The 20,751-nt window shown below is 45.5% G+C and overlaps 1 protein-coding gene across 1 annotated transcript; it reads right to left on the bottom strand.

Annotated features, from left to right (window-relative positions):
* Nucleotides 1-7,639: 7,639 nt before the first annotated feature.
* Nucleotides 7,640-14,234, bottom strand: PLA2G1B (phospholipase A2 group IB). The gene is made up of 4 exons (XM_043439044.1): nt 14,104-14,234; nt 11,496-11,655; nt 10,607-10,734; nt 7,640-7,848 (listed from the first exon to the last, which is right to left on the bottom strand). Exons 1-4 carry the CDS (start codon nt 14,135-14,137, stop codon nt 7,733-7,735), a joined length of 438 nt encoding a protein of 145 aa, XP_043294979.1. The 5' UTR covers nt 14,138-14,234; the 3' UTR covers nt 7,640-7,732.
* Between the last annotated feature and the right edge of the window lie 6,517 nt (nt 14,235-20,751).

The raw sequence follows: 20,751 nt of genomic DNA, 5'->3' as shown, positions 1-20,751 counted from the left end.
TCTAGTTCCCTGACCAGGGATTGCACCCAGGCCTCCTGCATTGGGAGCACAGAGTTTTAGCCACTGGGCAACCAGGGATGGCCCTTGAGTCCTTAATTTTTATGTCACATGAACAAAAAGAAACTTAAACTCATCCAAGAAAGCAGAGTCTTTCTTCTCAATTTATTAGAGGAGGAATATAGCAATGCACTGAAACTCTTAGGATATAGGCAGACTTGGATTTCCAAAACCCTGTCTTGCTAATTAGCAATTAAGTGAACTTGGGCAAGTTGTTTTATCTAATTTTCAGTTTCTATAAATGAGGATAATAGGAGCTACCTCATTGGGTGGCTATGAAGATTAAACAAGTTAATGAAGCATATATAGCTCACAGCACAGTGGCTGGCAAAGTGAGCAAATGTCAGCCATTATCACTAGGATATGGGAGGCGGGTGGGATGGTGAGATGAGAAGCCATCCCATCTGCCAAAACCTTTGTCTTCTATTGAGTGCTCCTTGGAGTAGACTCACTCGGATCTTCCCCAGAGCCACTTTTCCTTATTCTGTACCTGTTTGTCTTAAGAGGGACTCCCCTGGTGGTCCAGTGGCTACTTCTGCTTTATTGACTACACCAAAGCCTTTGACTGTGTGGATCACAATCGACTGTGGAAAATTCTTAGAGATGGGAATACCAAACCACCTTACCTGCCTCATGAGAAATCTGTATGCAGGTCAAGAAGCAATAGTTAGAACTGGACATGGAACAACAGACTGGTTCCAAATCAGGACAGGAGTACGTCAAAGCTGTATATTGTCACCCTGCTTATTTAGCTTACATGCAGAGTACATTATGCAAAATGCTGGGCTGGATGAAGCACAAGCTGGAATCAAGATTGCTGGGAGAAACATCAATAACCTCAGATATGCAGATGACACCACCCTTATGGCAGAAAGCAAAGAAGAACTAAAGAGCCTCTTGAAAGTAAAAGAGGAGAGTGAAAAAGTAGGCTTAAAGCTCAACATTCAGAAAACTTAGATCATGGCATCCGGTCCCATCACTTCATGGCAAATAGATGGGGAAACAATGGAAACAGTGAGAGAATTTATTTTAGGGGGCTCCAAAATCACTGCAGATGGTGACTGCAGCCATGAAATTAAGAGATGCTTGCTCCTTGGAAGAAAAGCAATGACGAATATAGACAGCATATTAAAAAGCAGAGACATTGCTCTGCCAACAAAGGTCCTTCTAGTCAAGGCTATGGTTTTTCCAGTAGTCATGTAGGGATGTGAGAGTTGGACTATAAAGAAAGCTGAGCACCAAAGAATTGATGCTTTTGAACTGTGGTGTTGGAGAGGACTCTTGAGAGTCCCTTGGACTGCAAGGAGATCAAACCAGTCAATCCTAAAGGGAAATCAGTCCTGAATATTCACTGGAAGAACTGATGCTGAAGCTGAAACTCCAACACTCTGGCCACCTGATGTGAAGAACTGACTCACTGGAAAAGACCCTGATTCTGGGAAAGATTGAAAGCAGGGGGAGAAGAGGATGAGATGGTTGGATGACATCACCAACCTGATGGACATGTGTTTGAGCACGCTCCGGGTGTTGGTGATGGATAGGGAAGCCTGGCGTGCTGCATTCCATGGGGTCGCAAAGAGTCGAACACGACTGAGTGACTGAACTGAACTTGTCTTAAGAAAAAAAAAAATCACAAAAGCCAAGCTTTGCTTGATGTAATAAAACCTTTCTAAAGAAAATAAACTATATTCTTCCAGAAAAGAAAACCCTCTTATGCTGTTGGTAGGACTGTAAATTGGTGCAGCTACTATGGAAAACAATAGAGAGATTTCTCAAAAACCTAGAACTAGGGCTAACTAGTTTCTTATCTTGAGGATAAGTAAAAAAAAAAAAAGAAAGAAAAAAGCACTAATTTAAAAAGACATGCACCTTAATGAACACAGCAACATTTTTACAATTGCCAAGGTATAGAAGCAACTTAAGTGTCCATCAACAGATGAATGGATGAAGATATGGTATATATACCCAGTGGCCTACTCAGCCATTAAAAGAACAAAGCCTTGCCATGTGCAGCAACATGGATGAACTTGGAGGACATTATGCTAAGTTAAATAAGTCAGAGAAAGACAAAACACTGTATTTCACTTACCTGTGGAATCTTAAAAAATACAACAAACTAGTGAATAAAGAAGAGGCAAAATCACAGATCTAGAGAACATATCTGTGGTTACCAGGGGTGAGACACAAGTGGGGAAGTGCAAAATAGCAGGTAGGGGATAAAAAAATGTTTAGGTCTTCCCACAAGGCACAGTGGCAAAGGGTCCACCTGCCAATGCAGGAGACCCCAGAGACTGGGGTTCAATCCCTGGGTCAGGAAGATCCCTTGGAGTAGGAAATGGCAACCTATTCGATTATTTTTACCTGGAAAATTCCATGGACAGAGAACCCTGGTGGGCTGCAGTCCATGGGGCCACAAAGAGTTGGACACCACTGCATGCATTAAAAAAAAGGTTATTATGGGGTTATATGAAATCACCTGTTGCAAAACTTTTGAAAAGTATAAAGCACTATAGAATTTAAAGAATCTTTTGTTTAAAAAGTTGAAAAAAATCCTTCTTTTTCCTTTGGAAAATAGTATTTATGGAACATTTACAACAAGCACTGTAGGAATCACTTTACAACCCATTGACTCACCTAATTCCCACACCATATGATCCGCACACTGTTACTTCTGTTACTTCTTTTTAAAGATGAGGCTCACGAAGCTCAGAGACCTTAACTTGCCCAAGGTCACCTAAAAACACCAGGCCAGTAATCAAAGCCAGTCTGTCCAGTTCTGAGCTTGCTTGTGTACCTAAGCAACTGTACTTTGAGAAGGAGGAAGAGCAAGGCTCAAGAAGATTTCAGAAGTGACCCCAGTTAGGTCCTAAAATATGAACAATCACCAAGTGGGGCCATTCCAGATGGAGAGAAGAAATGTAAACACATGGTCAGAACTGCAAATCCCTTCACCTTTTCTTCTCTAAAGGTGGGAATGAGGATTCAAGTGAGAACTTGGAATGCCCCAGAGGCCATTAGTTCATCCAAAATTCACTTGCCACTCTCCTTCGCCCTTTTCTCTTTTCTCCCCATTTTGATTCCGTCTAGCCAAAGCTATGGTTTTTCCAGTAGTCATGTATGGATGTGAGAGTTGGACTATAAAGAAAGCTGAGCGCCAAAGAATTGATGCTTTTGAACTGTGGTGTTGGAGAGGACTCTTGAGAGTCCCTTGGACTGCAAGGAGATCAAACCAGTCAATCCTAAAGAAAATCAGTCCTGAATATTCACTGGAAGAACTGATGCTGAAGCTGAAACTCCAACACTCTGGCCACCTGATGTGAAGAACTGACTCATTGGAAAAGACCCTGATTCTGGGAAAGAGTGAAGGCAGGGGGAGAAGGAGACGGCAGAGGATGAGATGGTTAGATGCTATCATCGACTCAATGGACATGAGTTTGAGTAAACTACGGGAGTTGGTGATGGAAGGGAAGCCTGGCGTGCTGCATTCCATGGGGTCGCAAAGAGTCGGACACGACTGAGCGACTGAACTGAACTGAACTGAACTGACTGACTTTCCTGGTCCCCTCGGTGCCTACCCAGGATAAACGTAATGGAGGTGTTCCTAGCAGAGGGAGCTGGAGAAGGAGGCGCATATGTGTAGAGAATGAGAAACCTAGAGTATAGTTCGCCCTCTTCTCACACTTAACTCGCCTACTCTGTCCTTCCTGCGGGATTCTGGAGAACTCTGAGCCCCACCATCCGCGGACACCGACCACTGCGCCTGCGCTGGTTCGCCCTTCACTCTATCCCTACGCGAGAGGGGCGGGGCCGGAGCCCGGGAAGCGGCGGTAGGCTGGGCCACTGTTCACCAATAGAAAAGAGGAACCGAGAGCCACGTGGCCATAAGAAAGCCAATAACATTTGCTACTGAAATCCTCCATCCTGGAGTGTGGCCTGCGAATCGGCAAGCCTGGGAGCACATGATCACGTGATCAGAAAAGGTAAATATGGCCACGTGGTTTTTCTTCGATTGCGGCAAACGGTTGAGTCTTATTGTACCTTCAGTGAAAGACTTTAATGAACGTGTGTGACGTGCCAAGCTCTGTGAAGATACTGTAGGTTCTGAGATATACCTAATCCTGACATGGCATTACTCTCGGTCCAGTTTATGTATTTATTCATTTAAATCATCCCAGCCGTTGTGTTTCCGGTATTTCGTTTGCTGTAGTGAGCACCCCGCAGATGCTCATTAAGATATTTACAGGAATATGTTACAGGAGTTCTCACTCCCCCAACCCTTGGGATAATAAAAAGAGGTAGGTTTTTACGTAAGAGGGTATTTTTAGAGGCCAGCTTGAGTACTCAGGGGAGTCTGTTATCAACTGAAAAAATTAGGAATCAGAAACAGTCCTCTAAAATCTTATTTTTCTTTCATCCAAACAGGGACTTGCAGTTTCCTTCCATTGAAAGAAGATATTTATAGGGACTTCCGGAGAGGTCCAGTGGTTAAGACTCCTCCCTGCCAATGCAGGGGGCACTTAAGGTTGAGTCTCTAATTGGGTAACTAAGATCCCTCAAGACAGGCAGCTAAAAAAAAAAAAAAAAATGACTTTTACAGTTCTTTGAAGGCCGAGGTCAGGTCTAATTTAATTATTTGTCCCTTGCAATGATACTGTAGGACAGTATGTATAAAATAGACATTCAACCTAAATGATGAATTTCCTTTTGAAAATAGTCCCATTTTTGCCTGCGGAAAGGTGCTGAGCACTAATGACCAACACTTCATTCAGCATTCAGCAATTATTCATTGAGTGCCCTATATATCAAGTACAGTACCAGGCAGATAGAGATATGAAAGTGATTAAGACACGTCACTCTACCTTCAGCAATTCACGATGTGATGGCATTTTCCCTCTAAATGACCATATTTGGGTTCCAGTGTCAGCTATACCATCTATGAGAGGGTGACCTTTGACAGATGACTTGCCTCTTTGAGTCAGTTTCTTCATCTGTAAAATGGGGAGGTAATAATACCTTCAACTACAGAGCTGTTGTGAGGGTGAGGAGGTAATTGTGCAAAGTGCATGACACAGTCTGGAAGGTAGAACATAGCATATGTTAGACATCATATGCCAGTTTGACAAGCAAGGGGGAAAGAAAGTCTCAGAGAACACTAAACTGATGGCAACTACTAACAATAAATCATTGTCTTCAGGCCAACCCCAGATACATTGTATCCTCAGCCTTTTGTGCAGTGTCTGGCCCAGAGTGAGTATTGAATAAATATTCTTTGAATGGAGGAATGAAATGAAGGAGGAGTTGGGACCAAAGACAAATCCGCATGCACTCCTTTGCTGCCTACCACACACCCAGTAGTGTGTATTCTATTAGTCTCCAGTATATTCTGTAAAACTGCTCAGTCATGGCTTTTCATAGTCCACGTGGTCCTTTCTCATCTTTGCTTTTCCAATTCAGTTCTCTTCTGTGCCCTTCTCCACTCCCTCTGGTGAATTTCATTGCCAGTGTAGTAATAAACTTTTGTAGAGAAACTTGGCTGAGTAACTTAGTGGTTAACAGCTCAGGCATTATCAAGGAGACTTACATGCTTCCTAAGTTGCCTCAGTCGTGTCCGACTCTTTGTGACCCTATGGACTGTAGCCTGCCAGGCTCCTCTGTCACTGACATGGGTTGCTATGCCCTGCTCCAGGGGATCATCCCGACCCAGGGATCTCTTATGTGTCCTGCCTTGGCAAGCGGGTTCTTTACCACTAGCACCACCAGGGAAACCCACCAAAGAGACTCATCTGGTCAAATCCTGACTCTGCCATTTGTGTGATCTCAGGCAAGTGACTTGACTTACCTGAATTTTTAGTTCCTCACCCATAAACTGGAGGCAGGTGTATAGATCTCACAGAACTGGTTTGAACACTTAGGGAGATGAGACACGGAAAACGCTTAGCACAGTAATATATAGTAAGTGCTCAAGAGGTTGAAACTATTATTGTTAATTATATTTTAAGACTACAATGTGAAAAATCAGCTTGTACAAATTCCTTCTCATCTTCCTTCTCTCAGAAACCCCTCACACCCTCCTTCTCTCAGAATTCCCTCTCACCATCCCTCCCTCGGGCTTCTCAGGTGGCACTAGTGGTAAAGAACCTGCCTGTCAGTGCAGGAGACAGAAGAGACTTGGGTTCTATCCCTGGGTCGGGAAGATCCCCTGGAGGAGGGCATGGCAACCCACTCTAGTATTCTTGCCTGGAGAATCCCATGGACACATGAGCCTGACGGAGGGTCTCGAAGAGTCAGACACAACTGAAGTGACTAAGCACACGTGCAGTCCTCCCTCCCTCAGAATTCCTCTCACCCACCTTCTCTCAGAATTCCCTCTCATCCACCTTCTCTCAGAATTCCCTCTCATCCACCTTCTCTCAGAATTCCCTCTCACCCAGCTTTTCTCAGGAATCCCTCACATCCTCTCTCACTCATTTCTCTCTAACTGTACTCTCAGAATTTCCTCAGAATTCCCACTCAGATTCCCACTCAGTTTCCTTCTCTGAGAATTCCCTCTCACCCGACCTCATTCGGAATTCCCTCACTCAAATTTCCTCATACCTTCCTTCTCTCATAATTCCCTCTTGGCCTCCTTCTCCCAGAATTTCCTCATATCCTCCCTTCCTCAGAATTTCCTCACTCTCTCACTCTCCTCTCAGAATTCCTTCTCACCTTCCTTCTCTCAGCATTCCCTCTGACTCTCCTGCTCTCAGAATTCCCTCTCACTTTCCTTCTCTCAGAGTTTCTTCTGACTTCCGTTCTCTGACTTTCCTCTGACCTCAGAATTCCCTCACTCAAACTTTCTCACACCTGCCTTCTCTCAGAATCCCCGCTCACCCTCCTTTGCTCAGAATCCCCTTACTCAGAAATCCCTCACTCTCCTCCCATAATTCCTTCTCACCTTGCTTCTCTCAGAATTCGCTCTCACCTTCCTTGTCTCAAAATTGTCTCATACCCTCCATCTCTCAGAATTCCCTCACACAGCCTCCCTCACTCAGAATTCCTCTTGCTCTTCCAGAATTGTCTTTCCCGTGTGAGCATGTGCACGTGTGTGCTTGTAGACTGTGGTGAAGGCTTTGTAGAGTTTAGAAAGGAATTACAGGAAAAAAAACGATTGAACACAGTTGGAAGTAAAAGACAGAAAAACAAGGAGGGCAGGTCTGACTCAAACTGAAGAGCCCACCACCTCAGGCAGGGCAGGGTGTTCTGTTGGATGGTCTGGCTTCAGATCCCTTATTTGCTCTTTACCAGATCCATCTCTCTCGGTAGGTGAATGACCTTTCTTCCTGAAGCTCAGCTTAGAAAAATAGCATTTGCTAATAGTGTCTAAATCTTATAGGGCTGCCCAGAGAATTTAGAGACACACAGTTCTGGCACAGAGTAAATCATCCGTGGTTATTAATCATTATTCAGGTCTTGTAGTACTCACTTCCTAGAAATGTCCCTCTAATTCAGCTTCCAGGTCTGGAACGAATGATACTCCCAAAGGACCAGGAAGAAATTTAGTCATGTTCAGTAGGCAGAGAATAAAACAATCTCCAAACGGGAGGCCTTTCAATAGGTGCTTTATTGGAGGACATGGTATAAGGTCAAAGCCATGGGCCCCAAAGGGAATCCTAATTTCCTGGGAAGATACTCAGATCTAGCAGTTCTTCTTGTCCAGGTTCTTGTGCTCCTTGTTGTATGGCGCCTTTGAGAAGCAGATGGCGGCATTGCGGTCACAGTTGCAGATGAAATTCTCACAGGCATTGTTTTCGCCTGGAATAAAGCGAGAACAGAGGACTGAGTCAAGGTGGTTGATGCTTTGTAGGATCCAGGGGCGGGAAGGATGAAATGAAGCGGTCTGCTGGCAGTTCCACCGGTGCAAATTTAGGGTTGACAGATAAAGCAAATACAAATACTGGAATTTCAGATCAACAATAAATGCACTATTTGGGACACAGACTTAAAAAAAATAATTTCTTGTCTATCTGATAATCGAATTCAACTGGGCAGCTTATTTTATCTGGTGATCCTAAGGTATGATAACTGCTTTGGGGACGTTCTCTGTTTTCACACTTCTAAATGAACTCACTGCTTTAAAAACCCATACAACCACAGAGCGATGATAACATAGATAGCAACTGCAAATTGTATGGGGAATACTAAAACACATACTCAAGGCAGCAAAATATTTTACATTTCAATTTAGTGAAGTTTTGTAAGCCAATTTCTCTACTTTAAAGCACATATTCTTAAGATTACAGAATGTCCTTACAATAGAGTATTATACAGATGTTTATTTTAAATTATTTTAAATTGTGTCTGTATGGGGAAACATTTCCAAGATATTAACAGTAAAAAGTGCATCGTATATGCTGAAAAAATCTGAAGTGCAATATATCTAACTGGTTTTCTTGGGTGTTAGGATTATAGGTGCCTTCTGCTTTCTATGACATACATTTCTGGAGAATTTGAAATTATATTATTTTGACCTCATTTACATTTGTAACCAAAAGAAACAACATAGATAACATTTAAAATGCATTTCAGCTTTATTATCCATAATTTAATTATGTATATCTGCTTACCTTCAATAATCTTATTAAGGTTTTATTTCTCTAGTCCTTTCTTTTAAAAATCATGAATGTTTTCCTCAACCCCTCATTAAGCATAAATTAGTGCTTAATTAGATTATAAAATGTGCATAATGAGATAATTATTTAGCGAATTATTGTTTTTTTCTTTTAATTCTGTTTTATTGAAGTTTAGTTGATTTTCAGTGTTGTGTTATTTCAGGTGTCCAGCAAAAGTGATTCAGGTATACATTTATATTTTTTCAGATGACTTTCCATTATAGGTTATTACAAGATATTGAATATGGTCCCCTGTGCTTTATAGGTCCTTGTTATTTATCTATTTTATATATAGTAGTGTGTGTCTAGCAAGTTATTGTTTATAACTTGAATCAGTGCCTTCTGCTGCAGGCTTCTTGACTTGCTTGTAGGGGAAGAAGAAAGTTTCATTAAAAATAAATTATTTGCAAACATGTATGTGTGGTGTGTGTGTGTGTGTGTGTGTGTGTGTGTGTGTGTGTGTGTATTTCCCTGGGGAGAGTGTCTATAGCTTTCAGCAGATTCATAAAGGAGTCCAGAATCCATAGAAAGAAATTCTTACTGATCAAGTTTCAGGGCAAAAATATGATTTCCCGTATATCTGGCTTTCTGAAGTAGAGCACAGCTGAAATCTGTGTTACCAGGGGACTGTATGAGCAAACGAAGCTATTTTATGCAGCTTTGAAAGAAGTAATAAGGAAGACTGTGAGACCATGGAAACATGGTCGTAATGTGGTGATAAGTGAGAAAAACACAGAATGCAAGATTGTATCTAGACTGTGCATTCATCAAACATTTACATCGAGAGCACCTATGATTCCAGGCTCTGATCTACACTCTGGGGACACAGCCATGAAGAGAACAGACAACCTCTGATCTTGTGAATCCTTTCTATTGGAGAGACAGCAAGTGAAGGAATAACATTAATGTGTCGGCTGTTAGGAAATTCTGTGGAGAAAATAAAGCAGAGAGCAAAGAGAAAATGCTGGAGAGATGGAGAGAACGTGTATATGATTTAAAGGAACAGGTTGAAGGAATTCCCTGATGGTCCAGCGGACTCTGCGCTTCCCCTGCCAGGGTTGGATCCCTGGTTAAAAGGAATACAGAGGTATGAAACTGTTTATTTCTTAGGGTGATGGGATGCCAGGTCAGTCTTTTCTTGGCACTTTGGGAGTTGGACTGGTGATTCCAGTGTTGTTAGTACAGTTTTCAAAAATTGGGATGTATCTGTGATTGCAAAATTAAGGGCAATGAAAATCTAGAATGCTGGTCTCACAAGACAGTTCCCTACACCTCTCTGAATTGTCTTGCTCTCCAGAACTGTCTTCATGGAGGGACATGTTTCATCATGAACGCTGCATAACTTAGTGGTTAAGACCCGAGCCTTTAAAATCAGAAGCAAAAAAAAAAAAAATAAAATAAAATCAGAAGCAACCGAGTTCAAAAGCTGGCCCTACCACTCATAGGTTGTGTGATTTGGAGCAAGTGACTATTTTGGGGCCTCAGCTTCCTAACCTGTAAAATGGGTTTAATAAAACCTATCACACAAGCACACCTTGCCTAGTACCTGGCATGCAATGAAAGCCTGATACGTGGGAGTTCTAAGCTCTTTTTATGAAATAAACAAAGCAGTATGGCTTGGCAGTTAAAAGCAGAGGTTTGGAGTGATATAGACCTATGTTCAAAAACCAAACACCGCCATTCACGGGGCTGCGTGCCCTTGGACAGTTGGTCCAGCTTTTTGAGCCTCAGTTTCCTCATCTGTAAAATGGGGATAATAGCAGTACCTATTCCATAGGGTTGTTTCAAGGATTAAAGGAGATACTGCCTGGCACCAAGAAAATGATCAGTCAGTGGTGGCTATCATTAATACTATTTCCCTCCATGCCCACTAACAAGAGCCAACAAGAGGGTAAACCTACTGCTGCAGGTGACCTCGTTGTTAGAACATGAGTATGAGTAGCTGTTGGTGTAGGGATTGTCCACAAGGACTTTACAGTTGTCCAGTTTCTTGGCTTGTTTGTAGCAGTTGTCGTGTGTCTGGCAGCACCTGGAGAAGGGGAGGAACAGAGCTGAGGCAGGAGCGGGGTAGGGCAGCACGTCAGCCTGAACTTGCTCCCTCAGAACAGGCGGAGCTGTTTTAGATGACCTGCCCTGAGAGGTACTGGTCCTGTGGCTTGAAAACAGTAAGTCTTTTTCTCATGTTTATTGAAGATGATTTTAAAATGGTTGCAGGAATACAGCACAAGCCTATACAGCACAAGAGACAGTGATGGTTTCACCCCAGCTGGGAGATTGAGTCCTTGAAGTGATGTTTTGTGTTGCAAAGTCCTACCACTAGAGGGCAGCATTTGCACGCGCGCGCGCACACACATCACCCATCCACCCACCTTCACACACACACACACACACCCCACCCACCCACACACCCCTCACACACACACCCCTCATACACACACACACACACACCCCACCCACCCACCCCTCACACACACACCCCCCCCACCCACCCCTCACACACACACACACCCACCCCTCACACACACACACCCCACCCATCCACTCACCCCTCACACACACACACACACACCACCCACCCCCACACCCCTCACAAACACACACACACACACACACACACCCCTCACACACACACACCCCTCCCCCTCCAACCTTCAGCTTTTTGCTCCCCTGAATTAAGAGGTGAACATGTGTTACTTTAGCAAATAGGCAAATCTTTTTTTGTGCCTCATGAGACCTTTGTCTTCTGCCCTCCCCCCATCTCAGGGATACTTTCCCAGCAGAGCAACTCACCTGTCCAGATCATCCACAGGGGTCCCTGATCCGCCCAGGCCACAGTAGCAGCCGTAGTTGTTGAAATCCAGCAGTGGTTCACTGCTGGGGATCTTGCACTTAATCACGCCGTTGAACTGCCATAACGCCCTCGAGTTGAGGCCGGCCTGGCCAGCGCCCACTGCAGGAGGACACAGCCAGAGTTCAAATACGTCCTGGTTGGCTGCCGGCACCCCAGGGACCTTACTACCTGCTTGCTCTCTCAGGCCCCCATGCTGTCCCCCTGACCCCCCATCAGCTGCCTCCTCTGAAAAAAGCTGGATACAGGAACCTGGTAAAGTGAGCAGGCATTTTCTAAACAACTCACAAAACGTGAAACTCACCATTTTAAACAAAGCATACAATGCAGTGGTTTTTAGTATATTCACAGAATTGTGCAACCATCAATACTAATTCCAGAACATTTTCATCACCCCAAAAGGATGCCCTCTGCCCATCAACAACCACTCCCCTTTCCCCCCTCCCTTCTGGCAACCACTAGTTTGTTTTCTGTTTCTATGGATTTGCCTATTCTGAATACTTTATGTAAATGGAACCGTACAATATATGGCCTTTTGTGACTGGCTTCTTTCACTTCACATATGATTTGAGCTTCATCCCTGTTATCACAGGTATCAGCGTTTCAGTCCTTTTTATGGCTGATTAATATTCCATTGTATGGACAGATCACATTTTTCAGTTGTTCATCATCTGATGGACATTTGGGTTGTTTCTACTTGTTGGCTGTTATGGATGGTGCTGCTCTGAACCTTTGTGTACTAGTGTTTGTGTGACTATATGATAATTTAAAACCATTTCCATTATTTATTCAGTAAGTATTTATTGAGCACCTATTATATGCTAGTCACTGCCCTGGAGACACATCAGTGAACAATTAAAAAATCTGTAACCTCATTGATCTAGTGCAGGAGAAACAGTAAGCAGTAAAGGTAATAAATAAGGGAATTGGATGTTGTGTTAGAAGACGGCAAAATTGGAGCACAGTAAGGGAATCTAAATGGGGGGTTGGGCTGGGGGATGACGAGGTTGAGGGGGGCCAGGAGTGTGAAGAATGGTGAGGAGGCCCACGTGGCCTCCATTCCCAACAGGACAACTTTGCTTCTTTTTTAAAATTATTTGGCTGTGCTAGGTCTTAGTTGCGGCCAATCTTTGTTGTAGCATGCAGGATTTTAAGCTGCAGCATGTAGGATCTAGTTTCCTGACCAGAGATCGAACCCAGGCCCCTGTATGGGGAGCACAGAGTCTTAGCCACTGGACCACAGTGTAAGTTCCTAGGACTTCTTTACTTCAGGTGTAGAGCCCGACCTGTGAGATTTGGTCCCATAAAGATGGTGCTAAGTGATTTCGGCCCCCGGTGTCGTCTCTGTGCCCCACGCCTGGCCCTTCCTGTCCTTGATACGCTGTGGACACTGGAGTCGCTCCAAGTGCTTCGGCTCCAGGGCTCAGGAAAGGTGGCAGCTGCTCACTTTCTCCCAGGAGCAGCCTCCACGGTGGCAGCCGACAGCGGCTACACCCAGGAGCAGAGCCCGGAGGAGTGGTGGAGCTCAGGCGGGAGTGGCCTGACTGCCTTGGCCCCTCTCCAGACCCCTCTCCTGCTTCCCTCCTCTTTCCTTCTCTCTGATCCCGCCAGTTCTGCTCTTTGCAGAGGCCAGACCTGCATGCAGGTACTGCTGGGGTGCATGAGCACACGGCGAGCGTGGCTGACTCCCCAGTCTCAACCCTGAGCCTGATACCTTAGAGACTCTGATACTGTCAATGTTGAATGAATGAATAATGGCTGAATGAGGTGTGATTTGAATTCTAGTTAATTCTGATTCTATTAATCCATTCATTAAATGGTGCAAACAGCACTATCACTGCTCTCAAGGAGTGCGTGCTTAGGTGTGAGTGTGAGATAAAAAATGAAATGAATCAACAAGAGACGTGCTGCAGGCCAAGACAGGCACCGAGAAGCCCCTGTATCAAGGCCGTGGCTCAGCGGTGAAGAATCCGCCTGCCATGCAGGAGATGCAGGTTCCATCCCTGGGTTATAAAGATCCCCTGGAGAAGGAAATAGCAGTCCACTCCAGGGAGAGGGAGACGGGGTGCTCTTAGCTTGGATGGACAAGGACAAGTCTTTCTGAGATGGGTCATCTGAGTTCAGACCTAAAGGTGGAGAAGATGCCAGGTGTGGGGGAATTTGTGCGTGTGTGTGTGTGTTAAGTCACTTCAGTCATGTCCAGCTCTTTGTGGCCCAGTGGACTGTAGCCCGTCAGGCTCCTCTATCCATGGGGATTCTCCAGGCAAGAATACTGGGTTGCCATGCCCTCCTCCAGGGGATCTTCCCAACCCAGGAATCGAACCCTCATCTCTTAGGTCTCCTGCATTGGCTGCTGGGTTCTTTACCACTAGTGCCACCTGGAAAGCCCATCGAGGGGGATTTGAGGGGACCCCAATATGGGAGCTCTTAAGCCCCACGGTGAGCCCTGAAAAAGACCCTAGGTCTGGCCATCCCTGTGACCTCTGGCGCCCATTGCAGAGGAGAGAGATCCCAGGGCGGGAAGGGGTGGGGCTGAGGGCACTCGCCTACCTGTGAGCAGAGCAGCCAACACTAGGAGTCTCATCCTGTTGTCAGGTTGGTGAGCAAAAGCTGATGTCACTATGGGCTCCCTCCTTATAGCTGCCCTGCTGCCCTGAGATTAGACGATCACGTCTTGTTTGCTTTGCTCCCTGCTGACTCTGAGTTGGCCTTGAGTCTGTTGCAGAAATAATCCTGAGCAACAAGCAAGCCCTGCCAACCGGGGATCCTTGGAAGTAGTGTGCGTATTTGTCACCCGCCCTTTTGAATGAAAGGGATTATTTGTGGAGTTGCACACCTTGGAATTTTGACCCTCATACCCACCCCTTTTGTGTGTGTGTGTGTGTGTGTGTGTGTGCATGTGTTTCTTTTTCTCTTCTTCTTTGTTTTTTTTACCCACCCCTTTTTACTCAGTCCAGCTTCAACATTGTGTGTGTGTGTGTAGGGGTGGCTGTCAACCCCGTTGAACAACTGGGAGAAGGGAGATGGGAAGGAAGTGACTATTGCCTCCAGGTCCTCTCGTGAGCCTGAGTCTGGGCTGTGGGTCTCATTGAAAGGTTCCCATCAATCATGCACTTTGCTGTTGAGGAAATAGGCTCAGAGCGGTGAAACAACTTGCCCCAGATCACACAGCTAGCAAATGCAAAGCAAGGGCTCCAACTTCAGTACATCTGATTCTAAGGCACACCTTGAATTTTTTTTTCCCACTCCAGCAATACCACTGCCTCTCCCAGTCCCCTACCATGGATTTGTAAGAAAACCCTGGACTTGGGAATTACAAAGACTTGGATCTGACTTGTAGAATAAAAAGAATTTTACAACTGTCATATCAAAGGTCTATATAACATTTTTTAGGTGAAATTCACTTCGTAAGACCTAACTTCTTATATTTTGGACTTCCTAGGTGGTGCTAGTGGTAAAGAATCTGGCTGCAATGCAGGAGATGCAGGAGACATGGGTTTGATCCCTGGGTTGGGGGACGAAATTGCATCCCATTCCAGTATTCTAGCTTGGAGAATCCCATGGACCGAGGAGCCTGGTGGCTCCGACCGGTGGTCAAACCCACGTCCTCTTCATTGGCAGTGCAGAGTCTTTACCACTGGACTGCCAGGGAAGCCCCCTGGACCTGGGCATTTTGAGGAATACTAGTCAGGTGTATCATAAGATGCCCCTCTCTTGGAATTTGTCTCATGTTTTTCTCTTGGTAAGACGGGGTTGGCTATGGGTTTGGGGGAGGAAGATCACGGAGGTGAAGTGTCGTTTTCATCCCACGGCCATGCTGGGTTTGATCATCTCTTGTCTTGGAATGCATCTTGGGCACTTTCCAGATGAGAACTTCTAGATGAGGTTCAGCCTTGGGTGAAGCTGGGAATCGCAATGCCAAGACTTGAACCCACACCTGCCTCTTCCCACTGAGACAACTCCATTTGCCCTTGGCAAGGTTATGTTAGGTTATGTCACATGAATCAGAGCAGAATCGATAATTCTGACTCTTGTGACCTCTGCTCACGCATGCATCCCAGGATTCCAGCTCTGTGCTTTTCCCTTGAGCACATACTGGGGGCAAGAAAGAAGAAATCCGTCTGGAAGGGCTTCCCGGTTTCATTCCAAGTCCAAGAGCCCCAGAAAAATGTCCTTCAGCTAATGTGATAACACTGAAACAGCATTTAGTAAGCAGATGGGGAAACTGAGACCCAGAAAGGGAAATTGATTTATTTGCCTGGGCCTGACTCTGCCCCTATTTGATCCAGGGTTTTCACCACCCATCTCTTCCTACTTGCCTGTAGCTATTCTACATCAGTCCATTAGCCAGTGTGCATACCAGTGTACCATAGCCAGTGGCTATGGTAACCATTAGCCACAAGTAGCTATTTAAGTTCATTACTATCAAATAATATTGAAAATTGGCTTTTCAGTCCCACCAGCCACATTGCAAGTGTTTGATAGCTACACATGGCCAGGCGCTATGGTTTGGAACAGCATGAACTTAGAACGTTTCCATCGTCACAGAAAGTTCTATTGCATAGTGCCCCTCGGTGTCACAGCACCTGTCCCGGGGCCGGCCCCGAGGTGAGAACTCCTGGAAGAAGAACAGGTTAACTCAGGACCCAACTTCAGTCTGGCAAGTGGTTCTGCCCCTTCAGAATGAGTGAAGGCTGCCCAGGAAAAGGGGACTCGTGGCCAAGAAAATGCTAAGTCCCTCTTGTGTAGGGTTCTTTGGGACTGAGAACAGAGCAGAAAATAGGCGCTGCTCCTGTTTGGGGGTGATCTGAAGAAGGAGTAGCTGATGCTATAAAAATCCCCTAAGGCTAATAGTATTAACTACCATTTACTGACCACTAACTAGTCCAAGTTGCATGCTAAGAACCTGGCACAGCCTTCTGAGGCAGGTCCAAGGACGAACTCCACTTTACAGAGGTGATGGAGGCTCAGAGAGGTTAAGTGACTGCCCCAATGTCACCCAGCAGGATGTGAGTTGGATCTGGCACTGATGATAACGCAATGTCACCTCACATCAGCGAATTGTAGTAGCAGGTGGGAGTGTCAAAGGCCCATGAAGGCCAGAAGGAGGTTCAGTCCTGCCTGCTTCTCTCCCAGCGACCCCAGCCAGCTGGAAGTCTTCCACAAGGGCAGGCTGGACAAACTCCCACGTGCAATTTGTGCTGGGGCTTAGACAAAGCAGCTGGTGGGAGAGGGGTCAGACTGCTACTGGAACCCTCTCCCCCTGGAAAGAGATGAGCTAAATGTGACAATCCAGACCTCTGCAGGGGACAGGGAGGTGGCAGAGGGATGGACCTGGCAGGTCACTGATAGCCCCCCAGGCCCCTAGGATCTGCACCGTGACCTGCTGTTGCCCTTGCACAGGTGTGTACAGCACAGCTTCTCCCAGCCTGGGAAAAATACACTCTCCAGTGGAAAGAATGGCTAAGTATAGCTTCTTGACTCCTTCAGGTGATGACATACCCACACTCCAGCAAGGTCACACCTGGCCAGCCCCTGGAGGACATGGCTCCTGCTTCTAGGAAATGCTTAAGTGCACCTACCATTTACTGAGTGCTTCTGTCTGTTCAGCCCTGGGCGAAGAGTGTTATGTTGTTTTTCATCCTAACAACCGTCTTCTGACATAGTTATTATTTTTTTCGTCATCTCGTTTTTATAGATGACTAAACAGGTTCAGAGAACTTAAGTTCTGGCTCAAAGTCAACACAGCTGGAAAGTGAAGGAAATAGGATTTGAACCTGCATGTTCTTGCCTCTTAATCCGGCACTGAGCCCAGAATGTGGGCTGTTGGGAAGTTCCCAGAAAGCCTTAGGTAACACTGGACTGGGTTTAACTTGGCTGGGGTCACCTTAAGGGGCTGTTTCCCATCCCCCTCTCTCATCACTCTGTCTCTGTTTCCAGTACATCTGGGCTCAGCTGAAAATATTTCTCAAACTGAGCACAACCACCGAGGAAGCTGACCTTCTTAAGAAACCCAGGAACTCTCTCCATACTCACTCTCTTTCCCATCCAGTCCCTTGCAAGTCCAGCTCTCAAGCCACACCAACCTCCAATACCTGGTACCTGCCCCAGCATCCCTTGCCCCGATGGTTGCAGCAGGCTCCTCAGTGACCCTGTGCTCCCCTCCACAATGGCGTTCCTCAAATCTCTTCCCTATTGCATAGGCTGATGACATGTTCAAACGCAAACCCAATTACATCACGTCATCAGTCTCTCACCCCACTGCCTAAAACCCTTCACGCCTTCCCATGGCTCTTATATAAGAAACAAAATCAGCCTAGAGGCCCAGTTTCCTCTGCCCCTACCTACCTCTCAGCCCAGAGTGGGGTGGAATACCCTCTTCTCCAGCCACAGGGAGCCTTCTCTCGGCTCCCTGATGGAAGTCCTTATGCTTTCTCCCATTTCAAGGCTTTTGCAACTGCTGGTCTCTCCTCCTGGTATGCTCCTCCCCTGTGAGCCTTGCCTAGTTAATTCTTACCCTTCTTGCAGATTTTAGCAGAACTCGACCCCCCTGCACACCCAACTGAAATCACTGCCTTCAGATGACTAATGGTTCTGATTTTTTTTCCCCCTCAAGGACTGAAGGGTTCTTGGGACACAGTTTCCTGTTTTCAAACCAGAAAAGTCCCTGGCAAAGCAGGACAGATTGGTCACCCTCCCAGTTCTTAACAGTGACGCGCACATAGTCGGTCCTAAGCGAATATTTGTTGAATGAGTGTGGGAGTCCGTGGGGACCACCCAGGAGGGGACAGTCACTGCTGAGCCCAATCACCTGGAGGAAACTTGGGATTCATAGCAGCTACTACTCACTAAACACTTACTTTGTGCCTTGCCTGGTGTTGAATCCTCTGTCTGCCCTCCCTATTTAATTAACAACCACCCTCGTTACTGCTACCATTCTCTTTTTAATTTTGTTGAGGTGAAATTCCTCTACACATTAGAAAACAACCATTTCAAAGTGACCAATCCAGTGACTTTTATGCCACAATGTCATGCCAACACCACCTTCAATGAAAAAGTATTTTCATCACCCCACAGGAAATCCCTTAACCATTGAGTTTATTCCCCTTTGCCCCTCTCCCTCCAGCCCCAACCAATCTGTTTTCTCTCTTATGGATTTACCTCTTCTGGCTATTTCACATAAACAGAATCTTATCATGTGACCTTTTATATCATTCCCACTAATAGATGAGAAAATTGAGGCTCAGAGACGTTGAGGACCCTCAGCTAGGAAAGGGAGGAGCCAGGTGGTAGAACCACCACATCTAATTTTTGGAGATTACCCATGCCCACCTGAGCTGGTTTTCCTCCTTCACCCTCTTAGGATTCTGAGTTTAAGGTCAAATCCTGAAAGATGATGCTGTGAAAGTGCTGCACTCAATATGCCAGCAAATTTGGAAACCTCAGCAGTGGCCACAGGACTGGAAAAGGTCAGTTTTCATTCCAATCCCTAAGAAAGGCAGTGCCAAAGAATGCTCAAACTACTGCACAATTGTACTTATCTCACACGCTAGTAAGGTAATGCTCAAAATTCTCCAAGCCAGGCTTCAGCAATACATGAACCGAGAACTTCCAGATGTTCAAGCTGGTTTTAGAAAAGGCAGAGGAACCAGAGATCAAATTGCCAATATCCGCTGGATCATCGAAAAAGCAAGAGAGTTCCAGAAAAACATCTATTTCTGTTTATTGACTATGCCAAAGCCTTCGACTGTGTGGATCACAATAAACTATGGAAAATTCTGAAGGAGATGGGAATACCAGACCACCTGACTTGCCTCTTGAGAAACCTGTATGCAGGTCAGGAAGCAAGTTAGAACTGGACATGGAATAACCGACTGGTTCCAAATAGGAAAAGGAGTATGTCAAGGCTGTATATTGTCACCCTGCTTATTTAACATATGCAGAGTACATCATGAGAAACGCTGGGCTGGAGGAAGCACAAGCTGGAATCAAGATTGCCGGGAGAAATATCAATAACCTCAGGTATGCAGATGACACCACCCTTATGGCAGAAAGTGAAGAGGAACTAAAAAGCCTCTTGATGAAAGTGAAAGAGCAGAGTGAAAAAGTTGGCTTAACGCTTAACATTCAGAAAACTAAGATCATGGCATCTGGTCCCATCACCTCATGGGAGATAGATGGGGAGACAGTGGAAACAGTGTCAGACTTTATCTTTTTTGGGCTCCAAAATCACTGCAGATGGTGACTGCAGCCATGAAATTAAAAGACACTTATTCCTTGGAAGGAAAGTTATGACCAACCTAGATAACATATTAAAAAGCAGAGACATTACTTTGCCAACAAACGTCTGTCTGTTCAAGGCTATGATTTTTCCAGTGGTCATGTATGGATGTGAGAGTTGGACTGTGAAGAAACCTGAGCACCGAAAAATTGATGCTTTTGAACTATGGTGTTGGAGAAGACTCTTGAGAGTCCCTTGGACTGCAAGGAGATCCAACCAGTCCATCCTGAAGGAGATAAGTCCATTGGAAGGACTGATGCTGAAGCTGAAACTCCAATACTTTGGCCACCTCATGCGAAGAGTTGACTCGTTGGAAAAGACCTTGATGCTGGGAGGGATTGGGGGCAGGAGGAGAAGGGGACGACAGAGGATGAGATGGCTGGATGGCATCACCAACTCGATGGGCATGAGTTTGAGTAAACTCTGGGAGTTTGTGATGGACAGGGAGGCCTGGCATGCTGCATGGGGTTGCAGAGTCGGACACGACTGAGCGACTGAACTGAACTGAGCGTAAGGGTGGTGATAGTGGTAAAAAATCTGCTTGCCGATGCAGGAGACTTAAGAGATCCCTTGGAGTAGGAAATGGCAACCCAATCCAGTGTTCTTGCCTGGAAAATTCTTTGGACAGAGGAGCCTGGCAGGTTATAGTCCACGGGGCTGCAAAGAGCCAGACGTGCTCAGACACGACTGAGCACATGAGAGTAAGGGGTTCGATGCCAAGCTTTTTTTCCAAAAAAGTGGCAAAAAATACATAACAAAATTTTCCGTTTTTTACAGCCCCTTCCCAATTTATCAGTTTTCAGTGTACAATTCAGTGGCATTAATTATATTCACAATGCTATGCACAACCCATTTCTTAAATGTTTTCATTATCCCAAACAGAACTCTGTAATCATCAGGCAATAATTAACTCCCTA

Source organism: Cervus canadensis, chromosome 1, assembly GCF_019320065.1.
Source record: "Cervus canadensis isolate Bull #8, Minnesota chromosome 1, ASM1932006v1, whole genome shotgun sequence".
In the NCBI taxonomy this organism is placed as follows: Eukaryota; Metazoa; Chordata; class Mammalia; order Artiodactyla; family Cervidae; genus Cervus; species Cervus canadensis.
This window is presented reverse-complemented; position numbering and strand designations above follow the sequence as displayed.